The 16,121-nt window shown below is 50.3% G+C and overlaps 1 protein-coding gene across 1 annotated transcript; it reads left to right on the plus strand.

Annotated features, from left to right (window-relative positions):
- Positions 1-363: 363 nt before the first annotated feature.
- Positions 364-15,319, plus strand: IGFBPL1 (insulin like growth factor binding protein like 1; the record flags this gene model as incomplete). Its single annotated transcript, XM_081151004.1, has 5 exons — positions 364-811; positions 9,270-9,379; positions 10,101-10,217; positions 11,933-12,086; positions 12,774-15,319. 4 exons carry the CDS (start codon positions 364-366, stop codon positions 12,080-12,082), a joined length of 825 nt encoding a protein of 274 aa, XP_081007130.1. The 3' UTR covers positions 12,083-12,086; positions 12,774-15,319.
- Positions 15,320-16,121: the final 802 nt, after the last annotated feature.

The raw sequence follows: 16,121 nt of genomic DNA on the forward strand, positions 1-16,121 counted from the left end.
TAAACCATATATCTCTTTTTTAAAACAAAACTTTGAAAAATACAAAGTGCAAAATATAGTGCCATGCTATTTGGATCCAGCCTTGCATCTGTCGCCGCATCTACCATACAGACTTTACCATGGCGACTTCGGGCAAGTTCCTGCCCCTACCGCGTCTCACTATCCCCGGGGCCCTTGGGTGTCAGTGGGCGTGGGGACATCCCTCCAGCTCGGATCCGGGGCGGCGGCGGTCGCGCCCCGCAGCAGCCCGCGGCGCCCCGCGGCGCAGGCCCGGCCAATCAGCGGCCGCGGGGCGGGCGGGGTGGCGGCGCCGCGCGGCGAGCGGAGCGCCGAGCAGAGGCACCTCTCCGTCCCGGAGCGGACATGCCACGCTCGCCCGCGCTCTTCGCGCTGCTGCTCCTGCTGCTGCCGCCGCCGGCCCTGGGGCTCGGGCTCCTCGGCGCGGGCGGCCGGCGCCCCGAGTGCGGTCAGTGTCGGCCGGAGCGCTGCCCGGCGCCCGCGCGCTGCCCGGCGCCCGGGATCCCCGCGCGCGACGAGTGCGGCTGCTGCGCGCGCTGCCTGGGCGCCGAGGGCGCGCGCTGCGGGGGCGCGGCCGGCGCGCGCTGCGGCCCCGAGCTGGTGTGCGCGAGCCGCGCCGCGGGGGGCGCGCCCGAGGGCACCGGGCTCTGCGTCTGTGCGCAGCGCGGCGCCGTCTGCGGCTCCGACGGCCGCTCCTACCCCAGCGTCTGCGCACTGCGCCTGCGCGCCCGGCGCGCGCCCCGCCCGCACCCCGGCCACCTGCGCAAGGTGCGCGACGGGCCCTGCGAATTCGGTGAGTGCGGCGTCCTCCGCTCGGTGCGGAGGCGGGAGGAGGAGGGACCCTAACGCTCTGGGGCGGCGGCAAAGGATGCGCCTCCCCCCCACCGTGCGCCACGGCGGGCAGCGCCGCCGGAGGCTCTGTTTGCTCCTAGGGAGCAGTTTTCTATCTGGCAAGGTGCTCAGGGAGGCCGGGGCTGGGACTCGCACCCGGCACCCTCCCTTACCAAGCTCATGGGGACACCAGGCGCTGAGCTGGTCGGAATTTGGGCAACCCGCTGTCCCTTTTGGTACTTAAGTACTTGCAGATGAAGTTATTCACAGGCCTGGCATGTTTTCCTCCGCAAGACTAGGAGTTTGGGAGTGAGAGGCGCTCGTTGGGCCCAGTTCCCCGGAGCGGGTTGTTTGGTTGCAGAGGGAGGGAACGTGAAGATGCTAGAGGAGGAGGAGACCTCCAGACCAGGGCTGGGGCCCACTGAAGACAGGTAAGACCTTTGGAGACCTAGGCTCTGGAAAGATTATGGTGCCTTCAGGGACAGACCCAGGTTTGTGGGGCCAAGGCTTATACAATTTGGAGGGTCCCACTTTAAAGGAATCGAAAATTAGTCATTGCTTGGGACCTAGAAACTTAAACTTCATTAACATCACAGTAAAGTTGTCTATGGGTGTTCTTGCTGCTCACCTTCTATATGTAATTTTTAAAAATCAAACAAAAATAAAACATTAGTAAAGGGATGCCCAGAGACGCACCCTGCCAGCCTAGTAGGTTTTGGAGAACTGCCCCTTTCTACACTGCCTGGAGAGTCTTGGTTGAGTCCCAAGGAGTCCAGCTTGGGGTTCCGGCCCATGCCTGGAGACCAACTCCAGACCTAAATGCCTAAGTCAGTGTAATGACTTGTGTTCCAACAAAGAAGCCTTGGGGGTGGGGAAAGGACTTAACAGGCATTGGGAAGTTCCTATTATTATTTTCCCCCCCAGCCTTCTGAGTAGATGCATGTCCAGGAGAACGGAGTTGTTGGAGATGGGGCAGGAAAGCTCCTGTCCCGAAACATGAAAACAATGTACAGCCCATTGAGGAGGCTGAGGCTTCCCTGGACTACAGGAACAGCACTGCTGGCCATTCCTAGTTGGGCCTTCCATGGAGGAGAGCTGGCTGGCACTTCCCCTTGAGTGACCTTGGGCTGGTCTCTTCCCTCTGAGTCATGTCAGCCCCTGTGGAGCCACTGTTGAGGTCCCTTTGTTTCTGCCCTATGGCACTTAAACAGTCCTGCCTCCTTCCTTTTTCTAGTTCCTGTCACTCTTTCTTAAAATCTGCTTTCCTCAGCAGTTAATTCACAGGCAGTTCTCTTTGTCTTCAGCAGGTAACACTTTCTCTCTACATGCAGGAGACATAAATGCTGACCAGGTCCCCAGAATTTGCTGGTATGGATGGTCTCAGTCTCAGATGGTTTTTCCCAGGAGTAGCATTCTGTTCCCAAGAGAGAGAGATGCCTTGAAGATATTTAAGATATTTAGACCAAATCTATTTGGAGAGGAGACTGAGACTTGGAGTGGGGGCAGGGAACTGGTCAGGGTGCCCAGTAAAGCCTGGACAGCTCTCAGGTCTCCTACACCCTGTTCTGTGTTCTTTCAGGACAGGACTTGATAGTGTTAAGGCAGGCAGGTGGTGGTTGCCATGGTTACCAGAGTGAGGCCAGATGGCAGATGGAAACCCCATACCCCTAATTCATTGAAAATTACCAAATGACAAGTAAATGTGACAGCCCCTCCACTCTGATGTATGGGCCCTGAGGCGCACCTCAGGCATGGGCCCCGGGCGTAAAGATGTTCATGGAGCCAAATGGAGGCAATACAGAAGCTGCTTTTAATGATCCCATTAGTGACAGGCATCAGGCCTCCCTGGAATTTACTTCTCCTTCCCCACTAGCAGTTGTCATCCACTGCAGACCAGGCACTGTCTTCCCATTGCCTTTTGTCCTGACATGTTTGTGTGGCCCCTGTTTCTGTGTCCTGGTGAAGCATGAAGGTGGGGACAGGGAGGGCCTTTCCTAGCTGGTGACTAAGGCAGAAGTGGCACCTCACTCTGCGGCCCAGAAGCCACCCTCTAGACAGAGGACGAAGCAGGAGCACTTTTTAACAATGCCCCTGGGGACCCTGGTTGAAGCGAAGCAGACTGATCACAGCAGCAGCTGTTCTGCCTCAACACTGGCAATAAAGCCACCCCTCCTCAGCTACTCAGCAGCTCCTTCACTATGCAGCTCCGGGCTTGAACAGAATGAGGCCGGGTAAATATGTATCAAGTTCCGCACAGTGTGGGAGGTGTCCTTACGCCTGCTTCTCAGGAGCATTTGGAAACAGTTTTTAGGCTTAAATGCTTCCCTTTCCTCTGATGCTCTGAAATGCCCCAAAATGCCTAATAATGAGAGTCATCCTCTGATCAACACATGTTTATTGAAGACCCACTGTGTTCCCACATGTGAATAATTCTTTACTGTTGGAAATCGTGTTTGCATCCCATCTTCTTACTCGATTTTTACAACTACCATGGTCAGGTCTCACTCCCATTTAATAGAAAGGAAAACTGAGGAAGGAGGCTAGTTCCCAGCTGATGTGAGGCTCCAGCCTCGGTTTTCCTGGCTCTTTTCAGAAGGGGCCATGCATCTCTAGGCCACTGGCAACCTGATTAGGAAGGTGCCACATATTAGCTACTCTTGAGTCTTGAGGGCTTCTCAGTCTGGAACTACCCTCCTGTTTTTCCCCCAAGGCTTGTTGCTGGTTCTTCTGTTTAGCACTGGTGATGGCTCCTTAGAGGCACAGGAGTAGCTTCACAGAGGGCAAGCATGTGAAAGGAGTCTTGAAGAATGGGTAGAAAAGTCCTGGGTTGAGGGATGGGGGAGGCACAGCATGAACCAAGGCACAGAGGTAGGAGGTCCTGTAGTGAGTGTGAACAATGGGCCTGCTGGGCAGCCACCCAGTGGGATGGCTGGGGAAGGTGAGGCCCGGAGTAGTTCAGGGCAGGCTCACTGCAAGCCATAAGTGCCAGGCTGAGAGGGGTGAGGCTTCATTCTGAACTGAATTATTGGTTCTGTTTCTCAACTCTAAGGTGGCGTGGCATTATGTTGTTATTGCTACCATTACTTTAAAAGGCTGTGCTGTTCCAGGCATGCACTCTGATCATAACGTTGGGAGGGGGTGGGATCCTGCAGACAGCAGGGTGATGTCCTGTTTCGAATGCTGCATTAGATAGGAACAGGGTCCCGTGCCAGTGCCCACCAGGACACTGAGCGCGCGAAGCTTCAGTGAGCTCTTAAGACCCTGAATCTTGAAAAATTTACCTCGGTTGGAATTCCAGCTCCACTTAGAAATCTGTCTTTGCAAAGCATGTGTTACCAGGTAACCAGGAGAGGCAGCGAATGCCACTTTGTGAGAGGGACAAAGAAGGGGGGCCTCATGCTCAAAAGCCTTTCACGCGAGGGAGGGGTTTGAGACGCAGGCTGTGGGGAGCAGGATTAAGCTGTTTCTCTTTCTACATCGTAAGGTGACTATTAGCATAAATTATCAGGGCTGTTCAGTGCGTCGATCATTAAACTCTTGGTGGTGCGCTTTTTCCTGCAGGCAGATGGGGTCCTGGGGGATGATTTTTTATATTCTTTCTTTCCCTAGCACTATTCACTTTAAGGAAATCTTGGAGGCCTTTGAGAAGATCTTTCATTCCAGCCACCAAGGACACGGCTGATGGGGTGGGGGGACAGATCACACCTTTTCATTTGTACAGATCCGCACCATTAATGACACAGCTGCATTCATTCTCTCCCTTCACCCCAGAGGATGAGGGTTATCTTCATCTTCATGTGTGGGTAAGGAAGAAACAGTTGGCAACTTGCCAGGCTCCTGTTGTTGACTGGGACCCTGGGCATTTGAGGTTCCCTTGGTCCGTTTTGCCCGCCTTCAGTGCTGCCTTTGTTGGGACACACCTGGGTGACTATTTCTGTTACCTGATGGGTAGATTTGTGCTGTCCCAGCATTTCTAGGGCTGTTGCTGAAAGAAATGAGTATTGAGCAAGGAACAGCTAGAAAGACAAAGCTGGCACATTCAGACTGGGCCGACCAGGCACCATCCTCCCCCTTGAAAGCCACCTGACACTTGTCAAAGGCAGGTAGAAAGGAAAGTCTGGCTCTTCTAGGAGTGTAGCAGCTCTGGCAGCGGTAAGATTTCGCCCTGGGCTTGCCCGAGGAAGGACCATGGCCTCTGGAGCCTCCAGGAAGAGCCCACCAATAGGCCTGCTCACCAGGCACCAGTAGAGCCATTTTTGAGGAGACCACCCTCGGGGAAGCATGACCTGCCGAGTCCTCAAGTCCCTCCATGGAAGCCTTTAGAGTTTGCAAAGGGTCTCGTAACTGTTCCTCACAATAGCATATGGGGAGGGGAAGGGAGGGAGAATGGACTCCTGTACCCATTTTAAAGAAGAAGAAACTGAAGCCAAGTCATAGCACTGGGATGTGGCAGAGACAGGATTTGAACCTGAGTTCCTCCTGCCTTCGATAGCCATGACATTGAGCATCCCAGTGCCACACGCAAATGAGCCCTTGGGGATGGTAGGGCGGTAATGCCCTGCTGGTGTTAAGGACACATCACCCATTTAATGCTATCTTCACAAAAGCTGTTCCCTTGGGGTGACACCTGGAGGGTTTCGTTCCTGCGCAGAAAAGAGTCAGCATAGCAGAGTCAGCAAATTAGATAGGCCTGCTGGCAGGGGTGGCCCTTGGCTGGCATCTGGGAACTTGGATTTCAGGAGGGTTCCCACCACGCCCAGAACTGATGATGGTGGCTCACTGTGCTTAAACTGAACAGAGGGTAGCTGCACAGCTGCTTTCTTTCTGGGAGCCTGGAATTTCGGCATGTAGTAGGCAGAGGGAGCTTAGGTGACTCCCCCAATAAAAACCATCAGGCACTGAGTGTCCAGTGAGCTTTCCTGGTAGATGGCATTTTGCATGTTGTTACAGTTCATTGCTGGTAAATTAAGCATGTATTGTGTGACCACTGGGAGAGGCTCTTGGAAGCTTACACCTGGTTTCCCCAGTCTTTGCCCCATGTGCCTTTTTCTTTTGGTGATTTACTTTGTCTCCTGCTGTGATAAATCACAGTTGTGAGTAAAACTATGCTGAGTTCTGTGGTCCTCCTAGCAAATCATTGAACCTAGGGGTGGTCTTGGGGACCCCCAACACAATCCCTAAGGGTTTTCTTATACTAAAATGGCGTCCCTGCAGAATAACAAATGTCTCACTTTAAAAATAAGTGTGAAGCAGGTTTTGCTCAGTGGTTAGAGCATTGGCCCACGGACTGAAGGGTCCCGGGTTTGATTCCAGCCAAGGGCCCATACCTCAGTTAGAGGCTCAATCCCCAGCCAATTGATGTGTGTCTCTCACCTCCCCCCCTCTTTCTCTTTCTTTCTCTCTCTTTCTCTCTCTTTCTCTTTCTCTCTCCCTTCCAGTCTTTCCAAAAAGGAGTAGTGTATGTGGAAGTGTCATGTAAGGAGAGGGCAAAATGGTGTGGACACAGCTTGGAGCCAGATCCCTGGGCTCAGATCTTCGTCCCACCAGTTAAGGCTGAGTGACCCCAGCTAGCCCTCCCAGCTGGCAGCTGGCGAGATGGCTGGAAAGATCAAACGGGTTAATAATCCCTGTAAACAGAAGAGTGCTGAGTGCACAGCAAGCTCAGTGTTAGCCGGTAGCATTGTTACCATTGTTACTATGATGATGACGATGATGGTGACTGATCATAAAGAGCTGTTGTGGATAAAAATATTTTCAATGTAAAATCAGACAGGTTAAAATTGAAAACAGCTTACTATGACAAAGAGACACTTGAAAAAAAATGAGGAAAATTTTGAGATAACCCAACTGTTCTCTTTTTGGTTATGGCAGTGGTTACACAACTGTACATATCGGTCAGAACTTAGACCTGTATGCCAGAAAGAGTGAGTGTGCTGGGTATAAATTTAAAAGTAAAAATTTGAATGTCACTTTATCATCAAAAGCTCTTTTGTAAAAGAAATGGCATTTTCTGCCATGAAATCAGTGGCAAAGACAGTATTTGCAAGATGGTCTTTCCTAATTGTAGTTATTGAAAGAGAGGGAGAGGGAAATGCAAGGAGAGAAATGGGAAATGTGATTTACTGGTTTATTCGTTTAGGCATGAAAGGGATTGATGAAATCTCATTTAAAATTTATGACCTTACATGAACAAAAGTAAAACACGTTGATTGAGTGTCCCTCTGGAATCCACTGAGGGCTTTGGAATAAGACGTGGTTCTGATTGTTCCCACAGTGAGCCATTCAAGGACCGGCTTGGGCTCCGGGAGAGGCCATGCTGGCAGGAGAACGGGAATAAATCAGATTCTCTTTGTCGCCTGTGCAGATGGGGCTCCTGCCAGAGAGCAGGGGTGTTGTTCTTTGTGGCAGCAGGGCAGGTGGCTGGGATGCATCAGTGTTAAAAGCCTAAGATCTTGGCTCCCTGGGGTGATGTTGGCTAGACTCAGGGAGGTAAATAGGGGTTTGGTGCTTAGAGGGCAGTGAGATGGGCACAACTGAAGGAGTGAACTGATCAGGCTTAGGAGGAAGAAAGTCTGTGGGGGAGAAGGGCAGTGTCTGTATTCAAATCACTGGAGTTCCTTGGGGCACCCGGGGGGCTGTAGGGCTTCAGACGGCAGCCTGGGATAAACAGGTGGGAGCCACAGGGAAGTGGGTGTTAGCTACAATGAGGACAAGCTTTCTTACCAGCAGAGCCTTCCAAGGATGAAGGGCCTGTCTCCATAGGTAGTGAGTTCTCTGTCACTAGAGGCATGCAAGTGGAGGCTAGATGAGAACATCACAGACAGGCACAGGATCTTGGGGAGTTAGGCCCCTCTAGTTTGAGACTCTGTGGCTCTAAGACAGTTTTCCAAAGTTTTTCTGGCAGCAGCTTGACAGGGTCTGCTTCCCAGTCTGTCTGAAGGAGCCAGACCAGTCTCATCTCTTCGTCCTTTCACTCCTGTCCCTCTCCCCTTTTGCTCCAGCCTTCTGTCTCCCTCCCTTTGTTCTTTTCCTCTCCACGGCTGGCTTGCTGAGCTTTTCTTGAGTCACCAGGAAAGCCTCAGGAGCCCCTACGCTCTGCAGTTGGATGGCTCAAGAATGAATGTGTTTGCTTTTTTATTTGTCATGTGTTTCTTCACCCAGTCATCTGTTTACTAGACCTGCTCCTGACCCCCACTTGCATATCATGTTAACTTAAACCACCACTTTCACACTCATCACATGGTAAGATCAGCTCAACAACCCTGTGAAGCATGGGGTGTTATTGGCATCTTAAAGTCCAGCAAAACTGAGCAGAGAGCATTTATTGACAGAGACCACATTTCCCCTTGCCCAAGACACCGTGGGACCAGATGCAAGGGTGGGCCAAGCTTACCTTCCTGTGCAGGTGAGACCAGTTGGAAGTGCCTGGGCTGCACAGCAGGCTGTGACCAGCAGGTCAGTGCGGGGCAAACCCCCTGGTCCTGGACTAGAACACATACCCTCTCAGCCCTGCACGATGGGGTGCCATCCACGTCTGGAGCTGTGCAGTGCATTCCATGCAGAGGCGGGTACATTGAGGGGCCAACAGAGGGCATGAAAGTCAAGGCAGTGGACTTGGTTCTTTCAGTCCCCATGTGAGCAGAGCAGATGCTAGGCACAGAGAGGAGGGCAGGGTGTGGCGTATGAGCTAAGAATTTCTAACTCAGATGCCCACATGCTCTCTGGTCCCATCCAGCGAGCCCACAGCTTCCCTTTCCTTTGTGTAATGTTCTGGCAGCCTAGATCCACGTTGCCTGATTCCCAGCCTTCACACGGCTTCCAGGCCAGCAGTTTTGCCTTTAGGGGTGGGGGAGGCCCAGTGGAGTCTGTGAGTGTGTGATATGCAAATGAGCGTCTTGAATGGACGACGGGGGTCTCAGCTCGAGGGCAGATGCAGCTGTCCTATGGGCATTATTCTTTGAAACGCCCTCCACGCGGAAGGAGAAAAGCCCATCTGTTAGAAGACTCCGCTGTTGGTGAAGCAACACCAGCCCCTCCCAGAGCCCAACGCCCTGTCGTGTAGTTGAGCCAAAAGCAGATGGCAGCTGGGGCTCTGGGAGGGAGTGTGACGAGACAGGAGCTCTGCCGGAGACATGCTGGTGACTTTGAGAAGTTGCCTTTTCTCTCTTGATCCCTGTTTTCCTGCTGGCGGAACAAAGGTGATGGGTGAGGAAGCACGCAGGCATCCTTCCAGGTCTAAGGCAAACTCTCTTCCTTGACTCCTTGCCTACGAGTTTGTTTTTTACGCATGAAGAGCTTTAGTTGGCCACTGCTCTCCTCAGGTTAGACTGGCCTAACAGGCTCACCGCTAGCAGGGAATTCTAGAAGCGGGGTCCTTGGGACCTGGCAGGGTAAAGGTTGTGTTGCCTGTCTTCTTCCAGCTCCTGTGGTCATCATTCCACCCCGAAGTGTTCACAACGTCACTGGGGCACAGGTGTACCTGTCCTGTGAGGTGAAGGCTGTGCCTCCCCCAGTCATCATGTGGAGGAAGGTATTTATATCCAAGAACTGTGTGTGTGTGTGTGTGTGTGTGTGTGTGTGTGTGTGTGTGTGTGAGAGAGAGGGGGGGGGTGTAAATGTTTTTTTCTTCATTTAAGCATGTTTGTGTGCATATCTTTATATGTGGATAAGAGGATTTTAAAGGGATATCTTATGTACCATTCCTCTGCCTCTAGGTTTATGCCTCAAAACCTTTATCCTAAAGCCCACCCCAGAGAAGGGCAGTTGCCATCCTTCCTGTGGCATTTGCTCTCTTGGCTACTCAGCTGTCCAGAAAGTTCTGCTGTTTAGCCTAGATCAGTGGGAATGAAGTAGGAGACTACTAGATTTGGGTTTTAGAAAGACTTGGCTGGTGGCAGATAACCCAATCCTGTTCCAAAACTAGATCTTCCTGCAGATCAATTTCTGAGAGACTAGCATGGATCACAGCATAGGTTGTCCCTTGTCTCAGCAGCCCTGAGAAAGACCATGGAGTTCTGAACTGCTTCTGCGAGATGGTGGTGGTGCCCACATCTTTGCTGTCCATCAGGGTGTGCTGTCTGGTCATACATCTGGGTTTTAAACATGACTGGCACTGTAACAAGAATAAGAGCTACTAGGATTTTGGCCTTCAAGTCAATGGGAAGATGAAGACAGCAAACATGTCTGTGGGGTGGTAGTTCCCAGAAATGCTTTTTCTAAACCACTCCTGGCTTTCTGGCTTTCCTCTTTAGGTCACACAGTCTCCCCAGGGCACCCAGGTTCTGGAGGACCTGCCTGGGGACCATGTCAATATAGCTGTCCAGGTGCGAGGGGGTCCTTCTGACCATGAGGCCACAGCTTGGATTTTGGTGAGTATCTCATTTGTTCAGGATTGGCCCTTATAAAGCACCCTTCCTATTTCTGTAACATGTTACATGCTTCAAAGCTGCTCTTATCCACTTCCCATTGGAGCCTGTAAGAACTTTGAGGAAAGCAGGGCAGGCAGTATAACCCCTGCGAGCCTGTCGTCTTCAGTGGTCGGCAGAATTATGGCCCTGGAAAGAGGTCCATGTCCTAGTTCCTGGAACTTGTGACTGGTTTCTGTTATAGGGCATGAGGAGAGTAGGGTGCAGATGGAATTAAGGTTGCTAATCAGCTGACTTTAATAAGGAAGTTACCCCAGATTATCTAGGTAGGCCCAATGAAATCATAAGAGTCCTTTAAGTGTGGAAGAGGGAGGCAGGAGAGAGAGCCAGAGAGATGACAGTGTGAGAAAGACAAGACCTGCCATTGCTCGCTTTGAAGATGGAAGAAAGGAGCCACAAGCCAAGGAATGCAGGCAGCCCATATAGACTGGAAAAGGCAAGAAATGGATGTTCCCCTAGGGCCTCTAAAAAAGAAGCAACCAGCTGACACCTTGATTGTAGCCCACTGAGACCCATTCGGAATACTGACCTCAGGAAGTGTAGATAATAAGTTTGCGTTGCTTTAAGCCATTAGGTGTGTGGTAATTTGTTACAGCAGCCATAGGAAACTAATATACTTGCCCGAGACCACATGGCTGATGAGGGAAGACGGCACTTCCACATCCTCTCATGGCTCTTCTGTGCCACTTGCAGCAGTTTTGCTAAGACAGGGGAATGCCATGTGTTTGAAGGAGCAGTAGAGTGACAAGTCCATGTTGGCCAATTCACTCTACCTCATTGAGCTTCAGTGTCCACAATTAAAAAAAGAGGGCTTTGGGCTGGACAGTGTGCAAGGGACATGTGATTCTAACAGTCTGTGACTTACCTGGAAGTCTCCTGTAACATGAGATTAACGATGCTCCCCCTTCACCCATGATTGGCGTGAGTTCAAAATGAGATGGTGCGCATAGAGCCTCCCAGTCTACAGAGTGACTCTCAATGGATAGAGGTCGTTCTAACAAGAGAAAGCAAGAGAGGGGAGAGCTGCTGTGGATCTGCCCTGCAGGGGCAGGGGGAGCAGGCTGCGCTCTGGGGGTATCTTCCCCACTTCACCACCATCTCTGCAGGGTTTGCTGATTCCTCGGCACCCAGCTCAGAAGCTCAGAATGCAGTTGGGTCCGTGGCTTTTTCAAATCTGAGCCTCAGTGTCCACAATTGTTAAAAGAGGGCTTTAGGCTGGACAGCATCCAAGGGCCCTGTGACCCTAGCATTCCCACACTTTATTAGAAGTGTGGAGAAAAAGGTTTTCTTTGGTGTTAATTTGTGAAGGCTGCCTCCATTGGGAACCCTTGTGGGCCATTCCTTGGGCTGTAAATTTTTGTTCTTTTAATTTGCAATATTTTCCTTATAATCTATACCTTTCTCTTTTAATCAGAGGACCTAAGGTAGCTCACAGTAAAAGGCAGGACTGCAGAGGAAACATTAAAATGAGAGCCAAGATAGAGGGTACTGAGAAAGAAATCTAAATTCTTCCTTGGAGGCCAAGGCAAAAAGATGGTGAGCTCTAGCTTATTTTGAAAAGGAATGAAGCGCTCAGGTATCACCAAGACTAAATACCGGAGGTGATTTTGCTGTACCATATAGAACTATATGAACTTGCTTGCTTGCTTTATTTCCAGATCAACCCCCTGAGAAAGGAAGACGAGGGAGTGTACCAGTGCCATTCGGCCAACGCGGTCGGGGAGACGCAGTCCCACGGCAAGGTCACAGTTAGTGATCTGAACACGTACAAAGCCCTTCGCTTCCCAGCTCCAGATGACCACATATGACTGAGTAAGTACATGTTCTCAGTCATTTTTGTATTTATATTCCTGTGTCACAAGAGATTGAGATCATTTATAAGATGTGTAATAAAAAAGAAAAAGATACATAAATCAAGGCAACCAGAAGGATACAGAACAAGAGTAGGAACATACTACGATGAGCAGGTGGTATCACCAGTATGTTCTCCACGGCACTCGGCTTCCCACCTACCAGCTGTGAACGTTACAGGCGCCTACAAGGTGAAAAGGACCAGCGGTTTCTTTCTGTTTCTGAGGCTGAAGGGAATATTCCCTGCAGATCCTCCTAGAGAGAGCAGACATGGTCTGCCCCCCCCCACAGGAGGCCCAGGGCAGGAGGGATGACCTTAGAGGATCGCCCGAACAGTCGGGAGCAGGCACCGTCACCACGGCCTTCTGGCAGGTTTTTAACAGGGCAGGAAAAGTTAGAAAAAAGTTGATAGTTTATGAAAAGCAGAAGGATTTTGCTGTGTAATGCACATTATTCCGTATTTAGCCACTGTTGTTATGCACTTTCTGGGTACAAGGCCTTACGTTGTCTTCAGAGGATGCACAGAAAACGGAAAAGTGAACGTCATCTAACTACAGGGAACGTCATCAAACCACCTTCCACTTAACATGCAGTTGACTGGACAGAGTGGACTTCTTTCCTCTCATTCTTTTTCCTCTTTTCTTCCAGGGTCTTAAAAACATTGATCACAGGATGACGGGAAGGTCAAGCCGTGGATCGTTTTGTTTTGTGACAAGTTGGAAAAACTGTGTTTGTAGACCACCCCTTTTGTATGTTTTTAAAAATTAGATGCAAACTAGATTCATATGCAGATGTAGTTTTAGCAGTGTGGGGGGAAAACACGTGGTTTTTTTATACTTTTGAAATGAATTGCTGAGAGAATTCTTTTTTGAACTAGTCCCTCCCGAGAAAGATCAAGTCATGGTATATGTGTAACTCTAAAGGGCTGGACAAGGCTTGTGTCCACTGTGACTCTTTGCCTCATCTGTCCGAGACTGATTGGTGGAGCTCTGTGACTTAGTGTGTGTTATAGGGGGAAGGAGGAGGGTCCCACTGTCCTCTGCCTGACCTCTAACCTGCTGTGTGACCTGGACAGGTCTCTTCCCTCTCTGGGCCTTGGTCTCTTCTCCTGTGAATGTGGCATTTGGACTGGATGTTACCTGTGTCCCTTCGAACCCTGCCACCCTGGAGTAAGATGGCCCTATGGAAGAAACATAGGAAGTGTGGTCTTAGCCTTCTTTTTTAAACAGTATTTCCTCAAAAACAAATTCCACTCCTTCATACTAGAGTGTGGACAGCTTACTGTAGCTCTTTTATTCCTGCCGTTTCCCATTTTAAAGAAACACTTTACCAGACTCAGGGGCCCCGTAGCTGGACGTTTGGGGACCAAGATGTCCACTTGTTAACAAGCCCAGTATTCTTGAACCAGGTGGACAGTGGAGACCTGGCTCCTGGACATCAAATTGTAAAAACTGGGTCAGATGCTCTGTCTTGGCTATGGAGCTAGAGTGTGATAGAATATGTTTTATTTACAGATGTTTTGACCTCAACCAGGAATGAGGCTGGCTTTCTTTTCTTTTCTTTTCTTTTCTTTTCTTTTCTTTTCTTTTCTTTTCTTTTCTTTTCTTTTCTTTTCTTTTTCTTTTCTTTTCTTTTCTTTTCTTTCTTAATGAAAAAAGAAAGGAGAATACTTAATATCTGGGCTAAAAAAATAGATATCCTGGCAATTAAAATTTTTTTAAATGGGGATCTCACATGTGGATAATTCTTAAAGTTCATGAAGCCCTTTTCCATCTGTGGTCACTTCCCAACTCTGGGACAGTAGGAAGTAGTGTCCCTGACTCTTTACAGATGAAGAAACCATGCTCTGAGAGTAAGGCACCTGCCCAAAGTCTGAAGGCCTCTGAGAAGGACCAGAACTCAGGGCACCTGGCCCTCCTTGGCACTCTTCCCACTTCATGGTGCTGCTTCTCAGAATAATCTCATAACTATGTAAAAAGATGCTGCCAGAGCCCAGCCAGTGTGGCTCAGTTGGTTGAGTGTCATCCCATGCACCAAGAGGTCGCTGGTTCAATTCCTGGTTGGGGCACATGCCCAGGTTGCAGGCTCCATCCCCAGTTGGGAGTGTGTAGGAGGCAGCTGATTGATGTTTCTCCCTCATCGATGTTTCTGTCTCTCCCTCTCCCTTCCTCTCTCTCTAAAAATCAATAAAAACATATATATTTTTAAAAGATGCTGCCAGTTGCCCAGGTTTCGGGGATTCTTATCCAGGTCCAACCTCATGCTGCCCACAGTGGCCATGGCATTGTGGGACCCTTTTTGGAATTGCATTTTCTGCCTTTAAGGCTGGCCATTCCACATCTGGAATGTTGGGGTGGCATCACCCTGACATGCTACAGCAGGAGACTGGCCTGGGAATCCAGAAACGTGAGGTCCATTTGGCTCGCTGTGTGATCCTGAGGAGGGCCCCTTCACTTTTTGCACCTTAGTTTTCTCATTTGAGTAAGAAGGGAATGGAGCTAGATGAGTGGCTTTCAAACTTGAACACATTGGAACCCCTTCTTTGAATAAGATTAGAATTGAAACTGATCAAACTGGAAGCTCTCCTTGTTTGTGGGAGGTTGGGGCTGCCAGGGGCCCTGCTCACATCCCACTGAGCACCTCCTCCCTTGCTCCTGCCCGCCCCCAGCCTGTACCCGAGGTCTGCAGTTAATTCCTCTGTAATTTGAATGAGTGATAAGACGCTCAGGAGGAGTCGGGATGCTGAGGCCCTGGAGAAGGTAGTAGAACAGCATGCATCTGCTAATAAGCACACTTAACAAAATCAGATGAATCCCCTCAATTTTGCCCAATCAGAATTAGAGACCTGGATATAGACCCAGAGAGCAGGATGGACGGAGCCCTGTGCTGACGGAGCTGAGCATGAAGACTGCATGAGGCTGGGTTAGCATCATAATTATGTGCAAAAATAATAATAAATGTTACACTGTCCAATAGTTTCACCAAAACCAAAAAGATAGATGAAGATGATTGTCCCAACCTAACGACTTTTCAAGGGTGAGAGCCCAAGACCTCTGCAGAGCTGGAGAACGTGTGCTGTGACTGCTATCATTCGGAAACATGATCCCCCAGAGCCTGTTTTTTACCCCATTTTCATAGATGTGATGATGTCACATGACCCCTTGCCCTGAAAATAAATGTTTTTAAGGACCGTCTGTGGTCTCCTTGTCCTTGGAGTGCTGCTGTGGTTGGCCCAGGTCCCGCTGATACCTCATCATTTCTATGCATCTTGCCCTTTTTTTGTTTGCCCGCATCTTCCTTACCTCTCACCCGGGCTGTAGTCACAGCCCCACCTGTTCACCTTGCTTGCAGTTATTAACTAGTCCTAATTGTCTGCTGCTGGCCCGATTCTTCTAGCTCCCCCTGAACTTGGGTCTCCCACAGTGTAAACATTCTAGTATTTAATTCACTCGCTTAGATCTGCCCTCTGCTATATTCCACACGCACACAGGAGTGGCATCCTCCAGAGGCCAGAAGGGCACAGACACTTTACAATGTGAAGGTGGGTGGGACCTGGGCCGTGCACTCGGGTGATACTGGAGTGGGGATGCGTGGGATGAAGTCACCATTCTGCCGGGAAGCACAAGATGTCTGCTCTGTGATCAGAGTAGGGGAAGATCAGGGAAGACTTCCTGGAAGAGAAGAGGAGGCATCTGAGCCGGGGATTGGAGGGGTGTGGGGGATTCCTGGCTAGGGAGACAGCACGTGAAAGGAGCAGGGGTAGAGAAGTGCAGTGTAGTTTGTGAACAGGGAGTAGTGGCCAGTGTGGCTGCTGGAAGCTGTAGTGGCAAGTGGGGGCCGGGGCTTAGGCCACAGCCCGAAATGCCTCCAGAGGAGGCTGGACTTGATGCTGTAAGCAGCAGGCAGCCTGAATCTCAGCCTGTGGTCAACTAAGTTATAACTGGGCTGGAGGAAGATAATTTGAAAGACAGTGTCCAATCCCAAATGTATCCACTT

This window comes from Miniopterus schreibersii, assembly GCF_964146895.1.
Source record: "Miniopterus schreibersii genome assembly, chromosome: 11".
Classification (NCBI taxonomy): domain Eukaryota; kingdom Metazoa; phylum Chordata; class Mammalia; order Chiroptera; family Miniopteridae; genus Miniopterus; species Miniopterus schreibersii.